We start from the raw sequence: 16,172 nt of genomic DNA, 5'->3' as shown, positions 1-16,172 counted from the left end.
AGATTTTATTACAAGTTCATACATACTATAATGCGAAAAGACTTTTTTCCCATCCTATTGTCATCGCATCTCATAACAAACCTTCATTTTTTTTTTCCCGCGACTATGTTAGGAGCAGACCAAGAACCCAAGGATGTTAAGGGCCCTTTCACACCAAACGACTCACTTCAAGCAAACCTGTATTGACGCGAATTGACGTTGACTTAAACATCATTGAATACTGATCAAAAATAGCACTATAACCGATCAGGATATTCAATTTCGGAACCTAACAAATATTTTCCTTTGAGAGAAACAGAGAGGTGAGGAGATAAACAAAAAACAAAAGAAAAAGCTTAGAGAAAAAATATCGCCCTCAATACCGTAAGCCTAACTGCGTAATTTACATGATTTATCTAGAAAATACCGCAGAGTTGTTATAGCTAACAATGTGGAAGATTAAAGGATAGTGCAGTGCTTGGACCTTGCAAATATTATTATTATTCTTTATTTCAGTTTTCCTTTCTTTTTAAAACCATAACATTTTGTTAGTAAGAATTACTTATAATCTATGTTAGTAACTTAAAAAATCTGGCCGTCTGGTGTAGTGGTAAGTGACATGGTCACTACACAAGGGGGTCGCGGGTTCGAATCCCGCTAAGGGAAGATATTTGTATGATAAATATAAATGTCTTTTTTAGGGTTATGGATGTATATTAAATATATATATGTGTATAATAAAAATCTTACATTTATTTCCGTTATCTGGTACCTGTAACACAAGTTCTTTACGAACTTATCACGGGACCAGTTAACGTGGCGTAATTGTTAGTAAATATTTATTTATTTATTTTATTTAATCTAACACATAACTATCATTATATACATTTTACATCATTACATTTTTTTTTCTCCTTCCAAGTGCCTGCTGCAATGGCTATTAATCAGCAGTCCCTCGATCTTGCTCTATATGATTCTCAAAAGACTGTTGCCACTGTCACGGACTTGGCGCAATAACGATGCACCTCTCTTTCGCATTATCGCAAAGAAGTCATCGGTGTGAGATATCGAAAATATTGAAGGGACTATACAGACGAAAAGCATGTTGTATGTACCTACCTATCTACGGCTAACTCATATTTACGAGCGGACGAGAATCTTTAGGACATTTAAGCGGAAACGCTTTACTGGTGTTAGGACCTCTTGAGAATCTGCACGGGTGGGTACCACCACCGCGCCTATTTCTGCCGTGAAGCAGTAATGCGTTTCGGTTTGAAGGGTGGGGCAGCCGTTGTAACTATACTGAGACCTTAGAACTCATATCTCAATGTGAGTAGAGACATTTACGTTGTAGATGTCTATGGACTCTAGTAACCATTTAATACTAGGTGGGCTGTGAGCATGTCCACCCATCTAAGCGATAAATAATAACCTTATCTCGCATATCCTCTTTCGTTCAGACCAGCCAAGTACGTTTAGGTCACTAGGAGCATAGGAGCACTAGGAACAGCCCACTGAGTTTTTCGTCGGATCTTCTCAGCGGGTCGCAATTCCGATCCGGTTTTAGATTCTGTGAAGCACTGCTTTTGCTAGAGCTAGTGTTGGCAAATTCTCTCAAGTTGAGCCCGTGAGCTCACCTACCCGTCATGTAGGGGAAAAAAGCTAGGAGCTAAATTGTGTGAATTGTTTTATCTATATATGAATACGTGAAGCAAAAACTTTGTATCCCTTTTTACGAAAATTGCGCGGACGGAGGAGTATGACATTTTCCACACTTTTAGAGAATATAGAGAAGAAGTGCACAATGCTATTATTTTTTTAAATAATGCATAAAGGATACATTAAATCAATAAAGAAAACATTACACACACTACATACCATGTATTTGACGCACACACGCATGCATACTATTTATTGTCAAACTTTTGTTCTTGACGTCTGTTGTCAAATTGAGAATAGATTACTTAAATAATGTTTGTCTTTGTTAATATTTTTTATAGTGTAGTCTTGGCGAAATTTGTGATTATAGAAGTATAAAATACAATCATAATAGTGTACAAACTTACAATTCCAATTAATTATAGTCGAATTTCGACTACTGCGGGACCTCTAGTTTTGTTAATTCACTGTTACTTCAGGTTTAAGCGTACCAATGTAACAATTGTGACATCTACAACGTAAATGCCGCCATCCATCTTGATACTTGAGTTCTAAAGTCAGAGAGACTTTTGTTTACAACAACTGTCCTTCAAGCAGAAACGCATTACTGCTTCACGGCAGAAATAGGCAGGGAGGTGGTACCTACCCGCGCGGACTCACAAAACCTCCTACCACCAGTAAAATTCGTACATGAGTTCTAAGTCTCCGTTTTTTTATAGTCCAACAGCTGCCATACCTTTCCATACTCTTCTTTTACTAACTTTGTTTTACCATAATTAATAACATTGAAAACACCATTCGTATTTACCTTGAATGGTACGAGTTTTCCGACCACATTTCAATAAAAGTATTAATTAACAGAAAGTGACGCCATGTTTCTGTTCAACTCCCTTTAGAGATGTCTAGAGTGTAATAATAATCGTCGTGAACCGTCAATTATAAGGTTTCGAATAACAACTTGAGTAATAAAAAGGATCCCTAATGACAGCCTACAGTTTTATACATATTTTAGCAGAACTTCACATTGTAACAGTATGGCCGGTTTTCGTTTTAATGACACTTCTAAGAACGCTAGTTGTACTAGTAACAGGTCTAGTAATTACAGAAGGATTCTTATAATTCCGGATCTGAGGGAGGTTGCCGATTGTAGACACAAAATTTAATATTAATAATTAGTTTTTAGGGATGTCGTCGTGGCTTAAAGGATAAGACGTCAGGTGCGTTAATATCGAGCGATGCGACAGTGCCGATGTTCAAATCTCGCAAGCGGGTACATTTTTTTTTCTAATGAAATACGTACATGGTTCACGAATTACCTCCACACCCCGGTCACCGTCCTCGTCAAACCCGTTGCTTGCGACGAAGGGAATTAACCCATAGACACAGCCCACTAAGTTTCTAACCGGATCTTCTCAGTGGGTTGCGTTTCCGATCCGGTAGTAGATTCTGCGAAGCACTGCTCTTGCTAGGGCCAGTGTTAGCAACACTCCGGTTTGAGCCCCGTGAGCTCACCTATACATTAGGGTGAAGCTGAAATAGCCTCTCAAGGCTATCTCAGCACAGGTAGGAAAAAATAAAACCTCCACAAAGAAATATACGGGTAGGTACGTATATTACCGAAATACCAAAAGCTTGCGATCCGTAAAATATGTTTACAAGTACCTTTTACGATTTAATCTTGCGTTTTTTTTTCGTAATCTTAGCATTATTTCCGATATTTCGATTACTTTACAGTTTTCGTGGTCGCGGATGACAAAGCTGCTCTTGTGGTCATTTCGATATTGTGTGATCTACCGTCTGGTTTTCCATAGAGAATAACTCCTTGATTTTTTTACGTTTCATTTCACACAGAAGGAGCAATTAGTAGCTTGTGGTAAGGCGAATGTCAGAACTGTATTTGAAACATTTGAAATAAAATGATGACAATGAGAAACGCATGATTAAATCGCAAAGTAGTTTTAACCCTTTTAGTGGTGAGTTTTTTTTTCACATATTTTGCAGAAATCACTAAAGCATTTATGAAAAGTAGTAGATACCTTAAAATAATCTTTAAGCTTAAAAAAAAAACCAAAATCAATGCTAAGCTTTACTTAACTGGTCGGTATCTAATACCTATAATAAAACCACGCAAATAGTCGGTATTCCGACGCTCCGCACTTTATACGCATTAGTAGAGAGTCGATCTATCGACGGTTCGCGCTCATAAGGTTAATTGTGTCTTCGCCTTGCGATACACATAAATCGGGCCTTATTTATAAAATCACTATCGAAATTGGTTATAAGACAATTACCGTGGTAGATATAGAGTGTGTGGTGTCAATTGTCTATTATTCAAGCAGCGAAGAAGAGAAAACATGTGAAATCCTATAGACAGTCAGTTTTACTAGTCGTCATGGCCTAAAGGATAAGACGTCCGGTGCATTCGTATGTAGCGTTGCACCGGTGTTCGAATCTCGCAGGCGGGTACAATTTTTTCTAATGAAATACGTACTTAATAAATGTGCACGATTGACTTCCGCGGTGAAGGAATAACATCGTGTAAGAAAAATCGAACTTGCAAAATTATAATTTGCGTAATTACTGATGGTAGAACCGTACGGGCTCTTGTGAGCCCGCACGGGTAGGTACCACCGCCCTGCCTATTTCTGCCGTGAAGCAGTAATGCGTTCCGGTTTAAAGGGTGGGGCAGCCGTTGTAACTATACTGAGACCTTAGAACTCATATCTCAAGGTGGGCGGCGCATTTACGTTATAGATGTCTATGGGCTCCAGTAACCACTTAACATCAGGTGGGCTGTGAACTCATCCATCCATCTAAACAATTTAAAAAAAGACATCTCGATTTATGCTTGCTTAATGAAGCGAACTAAGTTTCTTACGTTAACACATCATTTAATTGTATTATTAATCCACACATTTAAAGTATACCTTAATATTATTAATGATTTCATGTTATTATTTGAAAACTGTTTATAACATCGCAGATCGATAAATAGATTCAAGGTCGCATGTGGTGTAGTCTGCTGTGAAGTCGAATTGTAGATTCGCGGCAGAAATAGGCAATTAGTACAGATTCCTTTAAGTTCAGAGCATCTACGGTCGGTTATGTAGGATGGCGAGGGGAAGGAGATATCTCAGTTGGAATCAGGCCGGGAGTCGCGTTCAACTTGCCTTCGCTTATTTTGGTAAATATTCTAAAGAAACCAGAATTATATATAAAATATTTTATATGTAAAAATGAATTGCTGTTCGTTAGTCTCGCTAAAACTCGAGAACGGCTGGACCGATTTGGTTCATTTTGGTCTTGAATTATTTGAAGGTTTAAAAGGTAGATAAATACGAAAATTCTCGGAATTAAATAAAAATAACAATTTCGTTTTCCCTTTGATGTGCCCCCGTCGGACGGTTTTTTTTGTTTGTCTTAAGTTTATTTTATACAAAAGTTTAGATCTTTTATTTATCGATTGAGGCACTACGAAGTCTGCCGGTCAGCTAGTTGTTTAATAAAAATCGACGCTATCGTTAAAGCTGCTGCTTTCAGACTACGCTATAATATAATAGCATATAGTATATAGCTCAGTGATTCTCAACCTTTTATTTGTTGGGGCACATATTTAACGATTTTAAAATTTGGCGGCACACATTAAACGATTTTAAAATTTGGCGGCACACAAAGAAAAACATTTAAACTATTTACTTTCTAAAACACTGCATAAAACGTTTATAAAAAAACATTAAATATACGAAATAAACTAATATATGCTTTAATAATATTTAAACGTTTAAAAAGGGATTAATTGCAAGCTAATAATAAATAAAAAAATATTTGATATAATTTAATAATATTAACATCATAACATATATTGGCAAAATTTGGCGGCACACTTTTGAAATTTCGCGGCACACAAAAGTGCCGCGGAACAGTGGTTGAGAATCACTGATATAGCTCATAGCACAACAATATCGTACACCATACATTGTTATGGACACGTTCACACTGTACTATATATTATTGGCTTACTATACTATACTTACTATACTATGGCTTACTTACTATGCAATACTATATGGCACTATAGTATAGCGTAGTCTGAAAGCAGCTTAAAGCGTTGACAGTAACTACCTCGATACGCACGTACTGTATTGAGCGCTAACAATGATTATTAAAATTTGTAAATGAAAAATAAAAAATGGCGGCAATCTGATCGTGTAAGAGTCGATTACAAATACCTTTTCTTGATTTTAGAACAAAATTAGTCGATTGGATCGATCAACATTATTAAAAACATTACAACTGCATTAATTCCAATCATGCACGAGCTTTGAGATTTAAAAATAAATTATATAATTGAGTATCTAAATCATCGTCTTAAACTTACGCTGATTTTTCAATCTTAAACGCAACTCAACCGAACGTAACTTATATGTTAGTAACAACACAAAACATCATTTATATTTTCATATGTATTTTATTAATGTTCTCTCTTCGCATCGTTTCCTCACTGCTGAGGGTCGAGACCATTGTATGTCGACAGGATTTTGCTCCTTGTAATGTCCCGCCAGCGCCTCCGATCATTGGCCGCATGAGGGGCGTCGTGGAATGGGATCTCTCATTAATGTTATACCTACCACATAAATTCCGATAATAGAACAAAATAGAGTTGTTGGTCGAATCAGGACAAACAAATGTAAGTATCTACAGATTTATTTAATTTGCTAAATTCATTTCTTAAAGACCGAACACTGTAATTACTCTATGTATCTTAATGTCTATGAATTATCTGTGGTGTTTTTATTTTTTTATATTTCATCCAGACTTTTTGGCGGGAACGCGAGGAATGATGTTGTGTGATTTGTTTTATTTTGTCTAGTTAGTGTTTCTTCAGGTTTAAATGTGTAATATCGGTGATTTATTAACTGTTTAATATCTGTGAAAGTGCACAAATGTGGGAAAATGAAATAAAACCGCTGGACGTAACTTTACGGAATCCTCCAAAAAGTCCACTGAAAAAATCTCAGTTAATGACCACCATTTTACGGAGATTGTATTTTATCCCATATCATCTCATCTGATTTTATTTTATTTCATCCCGGTTGATTAATGTCTCAAATTAATCATCTTCATTACATTTCACTCCATATCATGTTTCATAAAAATTATATTAAAAATTAAAATAAGACATGACCTAAGGACCTAAGGTCTTAGTTACCAGGTCATAAAATTTCTTAAAAAAAAAGTTTAACAGAATGTCATATTATGCATATTCGGAACCACAATTTTTTTGTTTTTTTTTATTTATTGCGCAGATTGGTGGGGACGAGTTAACATCTTGAGACATAAGTTCGAAGTCTCAGCTTTTACAGTACAACGCCCCGCCCTTCAAACCGAAACGCATTACTGCTTCACAGCAGAAATAGGCAGGGCGGTGGTTAGTACCTACCCGTGCGGGCTCACAAGACGTCCTACCACCAGTGTGTTTTAGATGGATTACTTGAGTATTGTATTTGAGAATATAAAATATTTTTTACTAAAACTCCCAAGGTCCATCTTACTGAACCGAAGTCTGATATTAGGGGTATTGTTCGGAGGTAAGTTTTTTTAAGTTACATATAAACTAAAAATATTAACCGAAATACATATTATAGGATTTTAATTACAAAATTATTTATATATCACTAGCCGTGGTTGTTTATTTTCATAGATATTCAATACTTATTAATTAAAACACATGTAGGTACGCTAATGTCGTAAAATGTAGCTACGGGTTCAATTATATAAAGAATATTAATTATAAACTAGGTATAGTGTGTAATATTAAAAATAGTTAAATCGAATATTGTCGTCGACTCAAGGTTGATGTTTCAAATCCCTTTGCGTTTTTCTTTTAGAATGTTTTCTATAATGACTAGTTCCGTTGTATTATAAGTCTGATAAGTATTCAAAAAATATAAAATAAAAACAACACTTTAATAATTTTTGACACAATAATGAAACTTTTTAATTAAATTTGTTAATTTAACTGACGAATTAAAGCTAGATACTTATCTCAATTTCACTCCTTGCCACTTAACGCTGGCCACATTACACATTGTTAATAAATATTTTTAGTTTAGTTTATAACAGGGTCAATGAAGCTATACAGGAAAATACCGGAACAAACTTACCTCACGATGACACTGCATGTATAAGTTCATGCCGCCGCTAATCTATGTATCTAAACGAAGGCAAACGTATTTATCACAGAAAGCACAAAATATCTCTCCCATATCACAGAAACGACGAAGGTTGTAAACATTCGGAACTTATTGGCCGGCTCTCGGCTTTGTGCATTGCTATCGATTCGACAAACGCCTCGGGCGGTTCGCGTAGAGCACAGGATCACGCGTACGAAATGTAATAATAATCGACCATCCCGCGGGCTTATCTGTAAACGACTGCAGGCGAAAAGGTTTTCGCTGGGGGCGAAACGCGCTGCGTAGCTCGAGGCTCCGCCCCGGGGTAACGTCATTGGCCAAAAAGCGGTAGCGGGTCCCCGCGACGCCTCCCCATTGGCTCCCCGGTAGCCCCCACCGGGGGCTCGCGGTCGCATTCTCGGACAATATTTTGACGTTTTTTCCCGCGCGGTGGCATTTCTCGTCGCAGCGATTAATTGTAATTCTTTATGGCCATTGTAGGGTTAAGTGAGCAGTTACATGTGACGTTCAAATGGTTTAATGTTTGAGTTCCTATTCCGTGTGTAGCGGCGGGTTTGCGCGAGCGCATCTCATTGTTCTGTTGTTAGTTTTTGTCGATATTTGAAGAGGCTCAAAGGAACACATTCGATGTAATGCTTTATGTTTTTTTTTTTTGTGTTCATAGTGTTTTCTTTAAACGTCACAAGGTATAGACGGGAATCGATAAAAACGTGATTCGTATTTTGAATAGCATTTTGCGAAAGGGCGATGATCTCTTTCAGAATTCGATTACAGCGTAAACGCGGAATGCCTGTTTCGTTTGTTTGAAAATGTTTCATTTTAATCCTTTTGGTGTTTATTTTAAACAACATTGTTTTTTTTTATTACACAGTTTATTGAATACAGCCAAAAAAACAGCAATACACTAAACAACGTTAACAATTTGAATGACAAATAAATCGAAAGTACCGATTTTTGTTTCATGAAGTGACGTGCTTACTACTATATACCTACTACTAAACATTACTACTACGTACGTGCTTACTACTAACTATATACCTACAAAACTCTGCAAACTCTATAAACCCGACGTATATTTTCGAAAAAAAGAAAAATATTGAACACTTTTGACCGTAATTATACCTAATAGATACATCCTCTTTTAGGAATTTGCTGGGTGAAAGCTCAATATTTTTTTCTTTTCTTTTTTATTGCTTAGAAGTGTAGACGAGCTCACAGTTGACCTAATGTTAAATAATTACCGGAACCTACAACAACAACAACAATAACAACAACAACATAATATGTAAATTTCGTCATCGACCTTGAGCCATGAATTTTAAGTCTGGTAATTTTTTAATACTTCGCTAAGTATTTTTTAATACTTCGAACAATGGCTGCCTCGCCCTTCAAAGTGGAACTTCAAGTTGGTTTCACGCCAGAAATATTCAGGGTTATGGTACCTACCCATCATCACAAGATGCCCTAAAACTAGTAAGAACGAAATACCTAAATTAATTTTTTAACCTTCATACGTTTTGTGTAGTTTTTTTCCATATTCCTTTGCTTATGAAGATTATTAAAAAAAAAAACTTTACATACATAACTTTCAACTTCATTCTATTTAAAGTGAAAAAAAAAGTTAAGGAAAATTTTTGGCCTCTCGTCTACCTTCTGTCAAACCCCGAGGGTATGTATGCATCGAAAATATAAAATTAATTACGTCAAATTACATCCTCCTTTGTGAGTAGAGATGTGTTGTCACCACAACGCACGAAATTTCCCGAGAACGCACAATGCTCTGACAGATGTCAGTTTGACAGCCCTCAGGGTGTAGGTGAGGTTTTTGTTGGACCACTATAACTCGATTCCAAAGAGACACAACACAAGTCTGTGAAAATAAATGCTTTAATATGAACTTACAGGTGGGCCGCATGCTCGTCTGCCTACAAAGGCAATAAAAAAAAAAACTTTTTTTTTACCGGTCATGACTGGAACTCGACGATGAAGAAAAACTATAGCAACAATTTTTGGTGCTTTTAAGCTCTTTAAGCACCGGTCGACGTCCGACGTAAAAAGTTCGACGTGCGAACTAATCCATAGACAGGACCCACTGAGTTTCTCGTTAGGTCTTCTTAATGGGTCGCGATTCCAATCCGGTGGTAGATTCTGCGAAGCACTGCTCTTGCTAGGGCTAGTGTTAGCAACTCAGGTTAGAGCCCCGTGAGCTCATCTACTCGCTCGGTTACCAGCTTAGGTAGGAACAAAAAAAAACAATCAAGTACTCGCGTTGTAACTTCAAAAACTTAAGGCACCTAAAATGTACCTATGTATAATATGTATTTGCTTTTTTTAATCCTGAAACGACAACTTATATCCAAAGAACGAAAATTAAACCACACACTGAGGGTTAATTTACTCTCCGAGCCTTTCGTCGCAAGCGACGGGTTCGACGAGAACGATGACCGGTGCTTGAGGTACCTAAAAGCACCGTTAATGGATCGCGAGGATCCTAAATGACATGTTTAGAGTGACGTCGACTGTTTACCATTTGGTATTTCTTTAACACAAGTCTAATTAATTTACCACAATTTGTTGAAATTCAAAATTAAATGGCACACGTACTAACGATGGCGACCCATAAGGAAGCTAGCGCGCGTTTCGTTATGGAAGCAATAAAATAAATTAACTCCGATCCAAAACACGTACGTATTAGTCACACTTGAAAATTGCAAAAGCAAATCGGAAAATTGGTACAGTAAAAATGACTCGTAACAAAAAACAATAATGAATTAGTCCGTTTTAATTTAGAATTATTAACCGTGACGACCCGATGTCGGATGTGTGATGAATTTCACCCTGCTTTAGCTGACTTTAAAAAAGGGAGTTTCTTAGTTTTGCATTCTTACTGATCGTAAATTACGCTGATGGAAAATATTAGCGGTACCAATTACATCCCTGTACTCATTCCATATGAAATGTAGAGAATATTAATTATATATTGCGTTTTTTTTTATTGCTTAGGTATATGGGTGGACCTGATGTTAAGTGGTTACCGGAGCCCATAGACATCTACAACATAAATGCGCCACCCACCTTGAGATATAAGTTCTAAGGTCTCACTTTAGTTACAACGGCTGCCCTACCCTTCAGACCGAAACACATTACTGCTTCACGGCAGAAATAGGCAAGGCGGTGGTACCTACCCGCGCGGACTCACAAGAGGTCCTACCACTAGTAATTACACAAATTATATTTTTTGCGGGTTTGCGGTCAAGTACGTATTTCATTAGAATAATTTGTACCCGCCTGCGGGATCCGAACACAGTTGCATTGCTAGGCTTTAGGCCGCGACGTCTTCTAGATGACTTCGCAGAAATAGAATAATAGGTAGAAGAAAAAGAGAGTTTATCGTACAGGTAGTCTAGTTGCAGTGGCCCTGGAATTGCTAATATCCATGAGCGTCTGTCGAGTCTTGCGCTCGTCAGTTTTCAAAAGGCAATAAAAAAAAAAACTACGGTGGATTTTTATGATTTCCCACCCCTACGGGTTCTGCAGACGAAGAAAGCTACGAAAAAAAATATTTCTATTAAAAAAACAGTTAAGTTCTATAATTTTATTTTTGAGTCCTCATTCGTTACTCTGTCGTCGGACTTTGAACGTGTTTGATTAATTTCTTTTTGTTTTTTTTTTCAAACCGCTGTCTATCGATTTGTGACGCTGGCAATCTACAGTTAGATAACATTAAGGGAACGTTTTTTTTTTTAAATTAAATTTCTTAATTATCGTGGCTTTTTGTTTTTAGTCCTTTGGTTTTTGGAGCGGAGACCTGGACCCGTAAAGCAGCTGTTCGCAAACGCGTGGATGCTTTTGAGATGTGGTGCTGGAGAAGAATGCTCCGGATACCTTGGACAGCGAAGAGAAGCAATCAGTCTATCTTAGATCAACTGCAGATCGAGACTAGACTGTCCACACACTGCCTTCGCCGCGCACTCGAGTACTTCGGTCATATTGCTCGGAAAACACCGGATAGCTTAGAAAGACTATTCGTGACAGGGAAGATCGAGGGAAAGAGACCGCGCGGGCGCAGTCCGACAAGGTGGTTCGACCAAATCCGCACCACACTAGAGATCCCATTCCACGACGCCCTTCATGCGGCCAATGATCGAAGGCGCTGGCGGGACATCACAAGGAGTAAAATCATGTCGCATTATAATGGTCACGACCCTCAGCAGTGAGGAAACGACGCGAGGAGGAGGTTTTTAAAAAGGTCTAAAGGATTTAAGTGAAACGTTGTACTGTTATCTCAATCGAGTGTGACATAGAGTAATGTTTCTTCAGCTCAGCACGGGAAATCCTGAACTAGTGCGATGGGAACTCGTGTTCTTTTTTTGTCTCTGTAGACAGAGAGTTCTTTTTTTGGTCTGTGTAGACAGAGAGTACGGTCCGTGATGGTGAGTGACTACCGTCGCTCATGCGTTAGTAACGGTATGAGCACAGCGCTGTCTTTGAATTATACCAAGGTCGGAGTTTATAGAGCGAAATTCAAGCATCTATCTATCAAATATCTTGTGTTTTAATATATGATTGCTACCGTCACATATTCCTCCGCGATGGATTAAAGTAGCATTACGCTACAAACCTGTGCGGGTAATTTTAATCTGAAGTGTTTAATAAAATATCATCCTTAACCTCCTGATCTTGACTCGGATTGACCCCTGCGAGCCACACGTTTCAAAGCTGCCCGTTACAGCTAAACCCATGTGCGTTTTACATGTAAATTTAGTTACCCGAAACGTAAGAGAGGAAAGCAGCGGCAGCGGCTTGGCTCTGCCCCTGGCATTGCTGAAGTCCATGGGCGACGGTAACCATTCACCAATAGGTGGACCGTATTCTCGTCTACCTTCCAGGGAAAAAAAAAAAAAAAAGAAGGTTAAGTACATATAAAACAGTGAAAGAGTAAATATAATATAAAAAACATACAGTCGAATTGAGAACCTCCTCCTTTTTTGAAGTCGGTTAAAAATAAAATGTGCTGCCCGCAAACACATTCGCAGTATTCCATCTCATTCTCGCGCATGCTAAATCCTGTGGGCGTCTGTCTCTTTTTAGCGTCATTTTTTTTTTCGTTTCATCGACTTCCAAATCGCAATGGCGTTAAAGAAGTTTTTATTTCAAAAAAAAAGAACGAATCCAATACGTCACGCGGTCGAATATAGCCCAAAAGCCATTAAGAGCGTACGTAACAACGAGGCATCTAAATTACGACGAAATATTTCCTAGAATGTATAATTTGAGAAATATTCAAAGCATTTCACCTTATATTTATGTCCACTGCAATTACTTTGGTATTTCGAACGAGACAAATCTTCTTTGGACGAGAAACAGGGAGAACAGTATGGCGCTTTTTAAATTTCTAAAGTTATTTTTGCAACGGGCAGACGAGGTCAACTGGTCTCAAGTGTTATCCGGGATATATGACGTGAACAACGTGAACATCATCCAGCATTAGACAAAGTATCAGAGTCTCGAGTATATTATATAACAGCTGCCTCCCTCCCCCTTAGAAGTCGCGTCTCACTTTTTAATTTTATTAATTTTAATAATGCTTAGATGGGTTAGTAGTAGTAGTTACCGGAGGCCATAGACATATACAACGTAAATGCTGACACCCACCTTGAGACATGAGTTCTAAGTTCTCAGTTCAGTACAACGGCTGCCCCACCCTTCAAACCGAAACGCATTACTGCTGAAATAGGCAGGGTGGTGGTACTTACTCGTGCGTGCTCACAAGAGGTCCTACCACCAGTAATTATGCAAATTATAATTTTGCGGGTTTAATTTTTATTACACGATGCTATTCCTTCACCGTGGAAGTCAATCGTGAACATTTGTTGAGTACGTATTTCATTACAAAAATTGGTACCCGCCTAATAATCCACCAGGAAATGGTGGCAATTATGCTGTAGATGTTTATGGACTCCGGTAACCACTTAACAACAGGTGGGCAATCCGCAACCCATCTACGCAATAAAAGTAGCTTTTTTGTCTACGATTTGCGAAATCAGGAGAAAATAATCAATAACTCGTTATAAATTAGAACACTTTTAATACTGTTGTATCTCCATTCACTGGGATCTCTGAGTCGGTCAGCACGCGATGAGCTCCATTATGCTATTATGTGATATGCTCCTAATTCCACATCTATGTAGTATAATCTATCATAGTTAGGCACCATTTTGAATATAAGTCTACATTGATCGGATTTAAATTAATCAAAGTGGGATCTTGCGTGTTACAGGCGTAGAATTCGGTTCGAAGGACCAAACAGCTACTAGGTACCGGCTAAGTTTTAGCCGACTTTAAAAAAGTAGGAGGTTTTCAATTCGTTTTTTTGGTGAACCGGTTTTGATTGACTCTTTCGCAATTGAAACCTGATGCTTTTCATGTGGTCTCATTTCTTGGTCGTTAATGTTGCGATTTGTCAAATAAGTAAAGACATATTATGTCGTCGTGGCCTAATAGACAATATGCCCGGTACGTTCGTATCGAACGATGCGACGGTGCCGGTGTTCGAATCCTGCAGACAGGTACCGATTTATCTAATGAAATATGTACTTAAGACATTTCCTAAATAATTATCTGGAATAATCAATAAATAGAACGACTAAAAATTTACGCAACAAAACGAAATTTGACTTTCACATAATCAACTTAACTTTCCATCTCATCGTACTGTTATGATACCCTCTGGTTCCTAGCTTTCCTTTCATCAAGGTGATGAACCTTTCCCGAATAGCATCAGCAGTTATGATCCTTTATTAGAGAACAATCCCCTCCCTATCCAGTCAGTCCTATTCCTAATTCCACACGGCACGGTTGCCGTCATTAATCGTCGTGAAATCTTTATATATTCATTTCGTCAATAAAATCTTTTTTAAAAAGATATTTTTTCAATTCCGTACACCTAACAGTACGCTTCCAAATGCGTTAGGTAATTATCTAAAGCAAAGACAACATAAATCTAACCGTCCCTTAACGTTTCGAAGGCGTGAAGATAACTTATAAATAACATTAAAACGTATCTCTGACCCGACCTGACACTAGCGATACATTCACAAAACGTTTTTTAATTGCAAGTTTCACAAGCGAAATGGATGTTAGATGTAGCATCCGTCTCGTTCGCACGTCCCGGTGCCGCGGCCAGCGCGAGTGAGAACGACGCCTCGTCCTAATTGTAGACACAAACATAGTAATTTTCTTTATTTTATGTCGGCTAAATGCCGGTATTGTTTGTGGAAACAATGATTTCGATATTTTTTTTGTTGTTGTTGTTATTATTTATTAGATTTATTTTAATTTTATTTATGTTTTTCTAATTTTATAATTGTCGGGTTGTGTTTCGTTAGGCGTCCGATTGTGGTTTAGAGCTTTTTTTTTGTGTACAAATAGAAGGGCTGATAGATGAAAGCATAAAGAGTAAAATAATAGTTGAACTACATATATATCGTTATCTTCGGCTAGATACAAAACTATTTTAATCTATATATTAATACGTGAAGCAAAAACTTTGTACCCCTTTTTACGAAAATTGTGCGGACGGAGGAGTATGAAATTTCCAACACTTATAGAGAATATAGGGAAGAATTGCACAATGCTAATTTTTTTTTTTTAAATAATGCCTTGAAGATACATTAAATCAATAAAGAAAAGATTACACACACTACAACATACCATGTACGGTATTTGACGCACACACGCATGCATACTATTTACTTACTGTCAAACTTTTGTTCTTGACGTCTGTAGTCAAATTGAGAATAGATTAAATATTGTTTGTCTTTATTAATATTTTTCTATAGTGTAGTCTTGGCGAAATTTGTGATTTATGAAATAGTCTTTGAAAATACAATCATAATAGTGTACAAGCTTACAATTTCAATTAATTATAGTCGAATTTCGACTACTGCGGGACCACTAATAGTTTTAATATCGCGTTTTTTATTTTCATTACATTGTTTCGGACTTATTAAATGCTTTATAGTTTTCGTAGTCACGTCACATTAGCCAGACCCAAATAAGGCGTCAGCGGCTTCGAAGAACGAAATCTCCAAAAATACTGACGTGGAAGGACGCAGGAACCCGTGTGTATTTTCCCAAGAAAACCTCATGAGGCCACGGCCCTCAGCATTGAGGATCGTCGACCCAAGGAGGAGTCCCGTCACAGTACCTTAAAGTGTAAAGGTTTTAAAACATCGAAAATAATACCGAGGGATGAGAAGCTATGTGACGTTTAAGTGACATTTTTGCAACTTTTTATTTTTTTATTGCCTTTGTAGGCAGACGAGCATACGGCCCACC

At 37.5% G+C, this 16,172-nt stretch overlaps 1 protein-coding gene across 1 annotated transcript in view; it reads right to left on the bottom strand.

Moving 5' to 3' along the window:
• LOC100302602 (transcription factor AP-2) overlaps window positions 1-8,074 on the bottom strand; it is a 104,695-nt gene extending 96,621 nt beyond the window's left edge. The window contains exon 1 of the mRNA XM_038018059.2: window positions 7,803-8,074. Within this exon, the coding sequence (XP_037873987.1) occupies window positions 7,803-7,832 (30 nt within the window). The 5' untranslated portion in view covers window positions 7,833-8,074. The remainder of the gene's footprint in view (window positions 1-7,802) is intronic.
• Window positions 8,075-16,172: the final 8,098 nt, after the last annotated feature.

This window comes from Bombyx mori, chromosome 20 (assembly GCF_030269925.1).
Source record: "Bombyx mori chromosome 20, ASM3026992v2".
NCBI lineage: Eukaryota > Metazoa > Arthropoda > Insecta > Lepidoptera > Bombycidae > Bombyx > Bombyx mori.
Note: the sequence above shows the minus strand (reverse complement) of the source record. Positions and strands in the feature narration are given on the sequence as shown.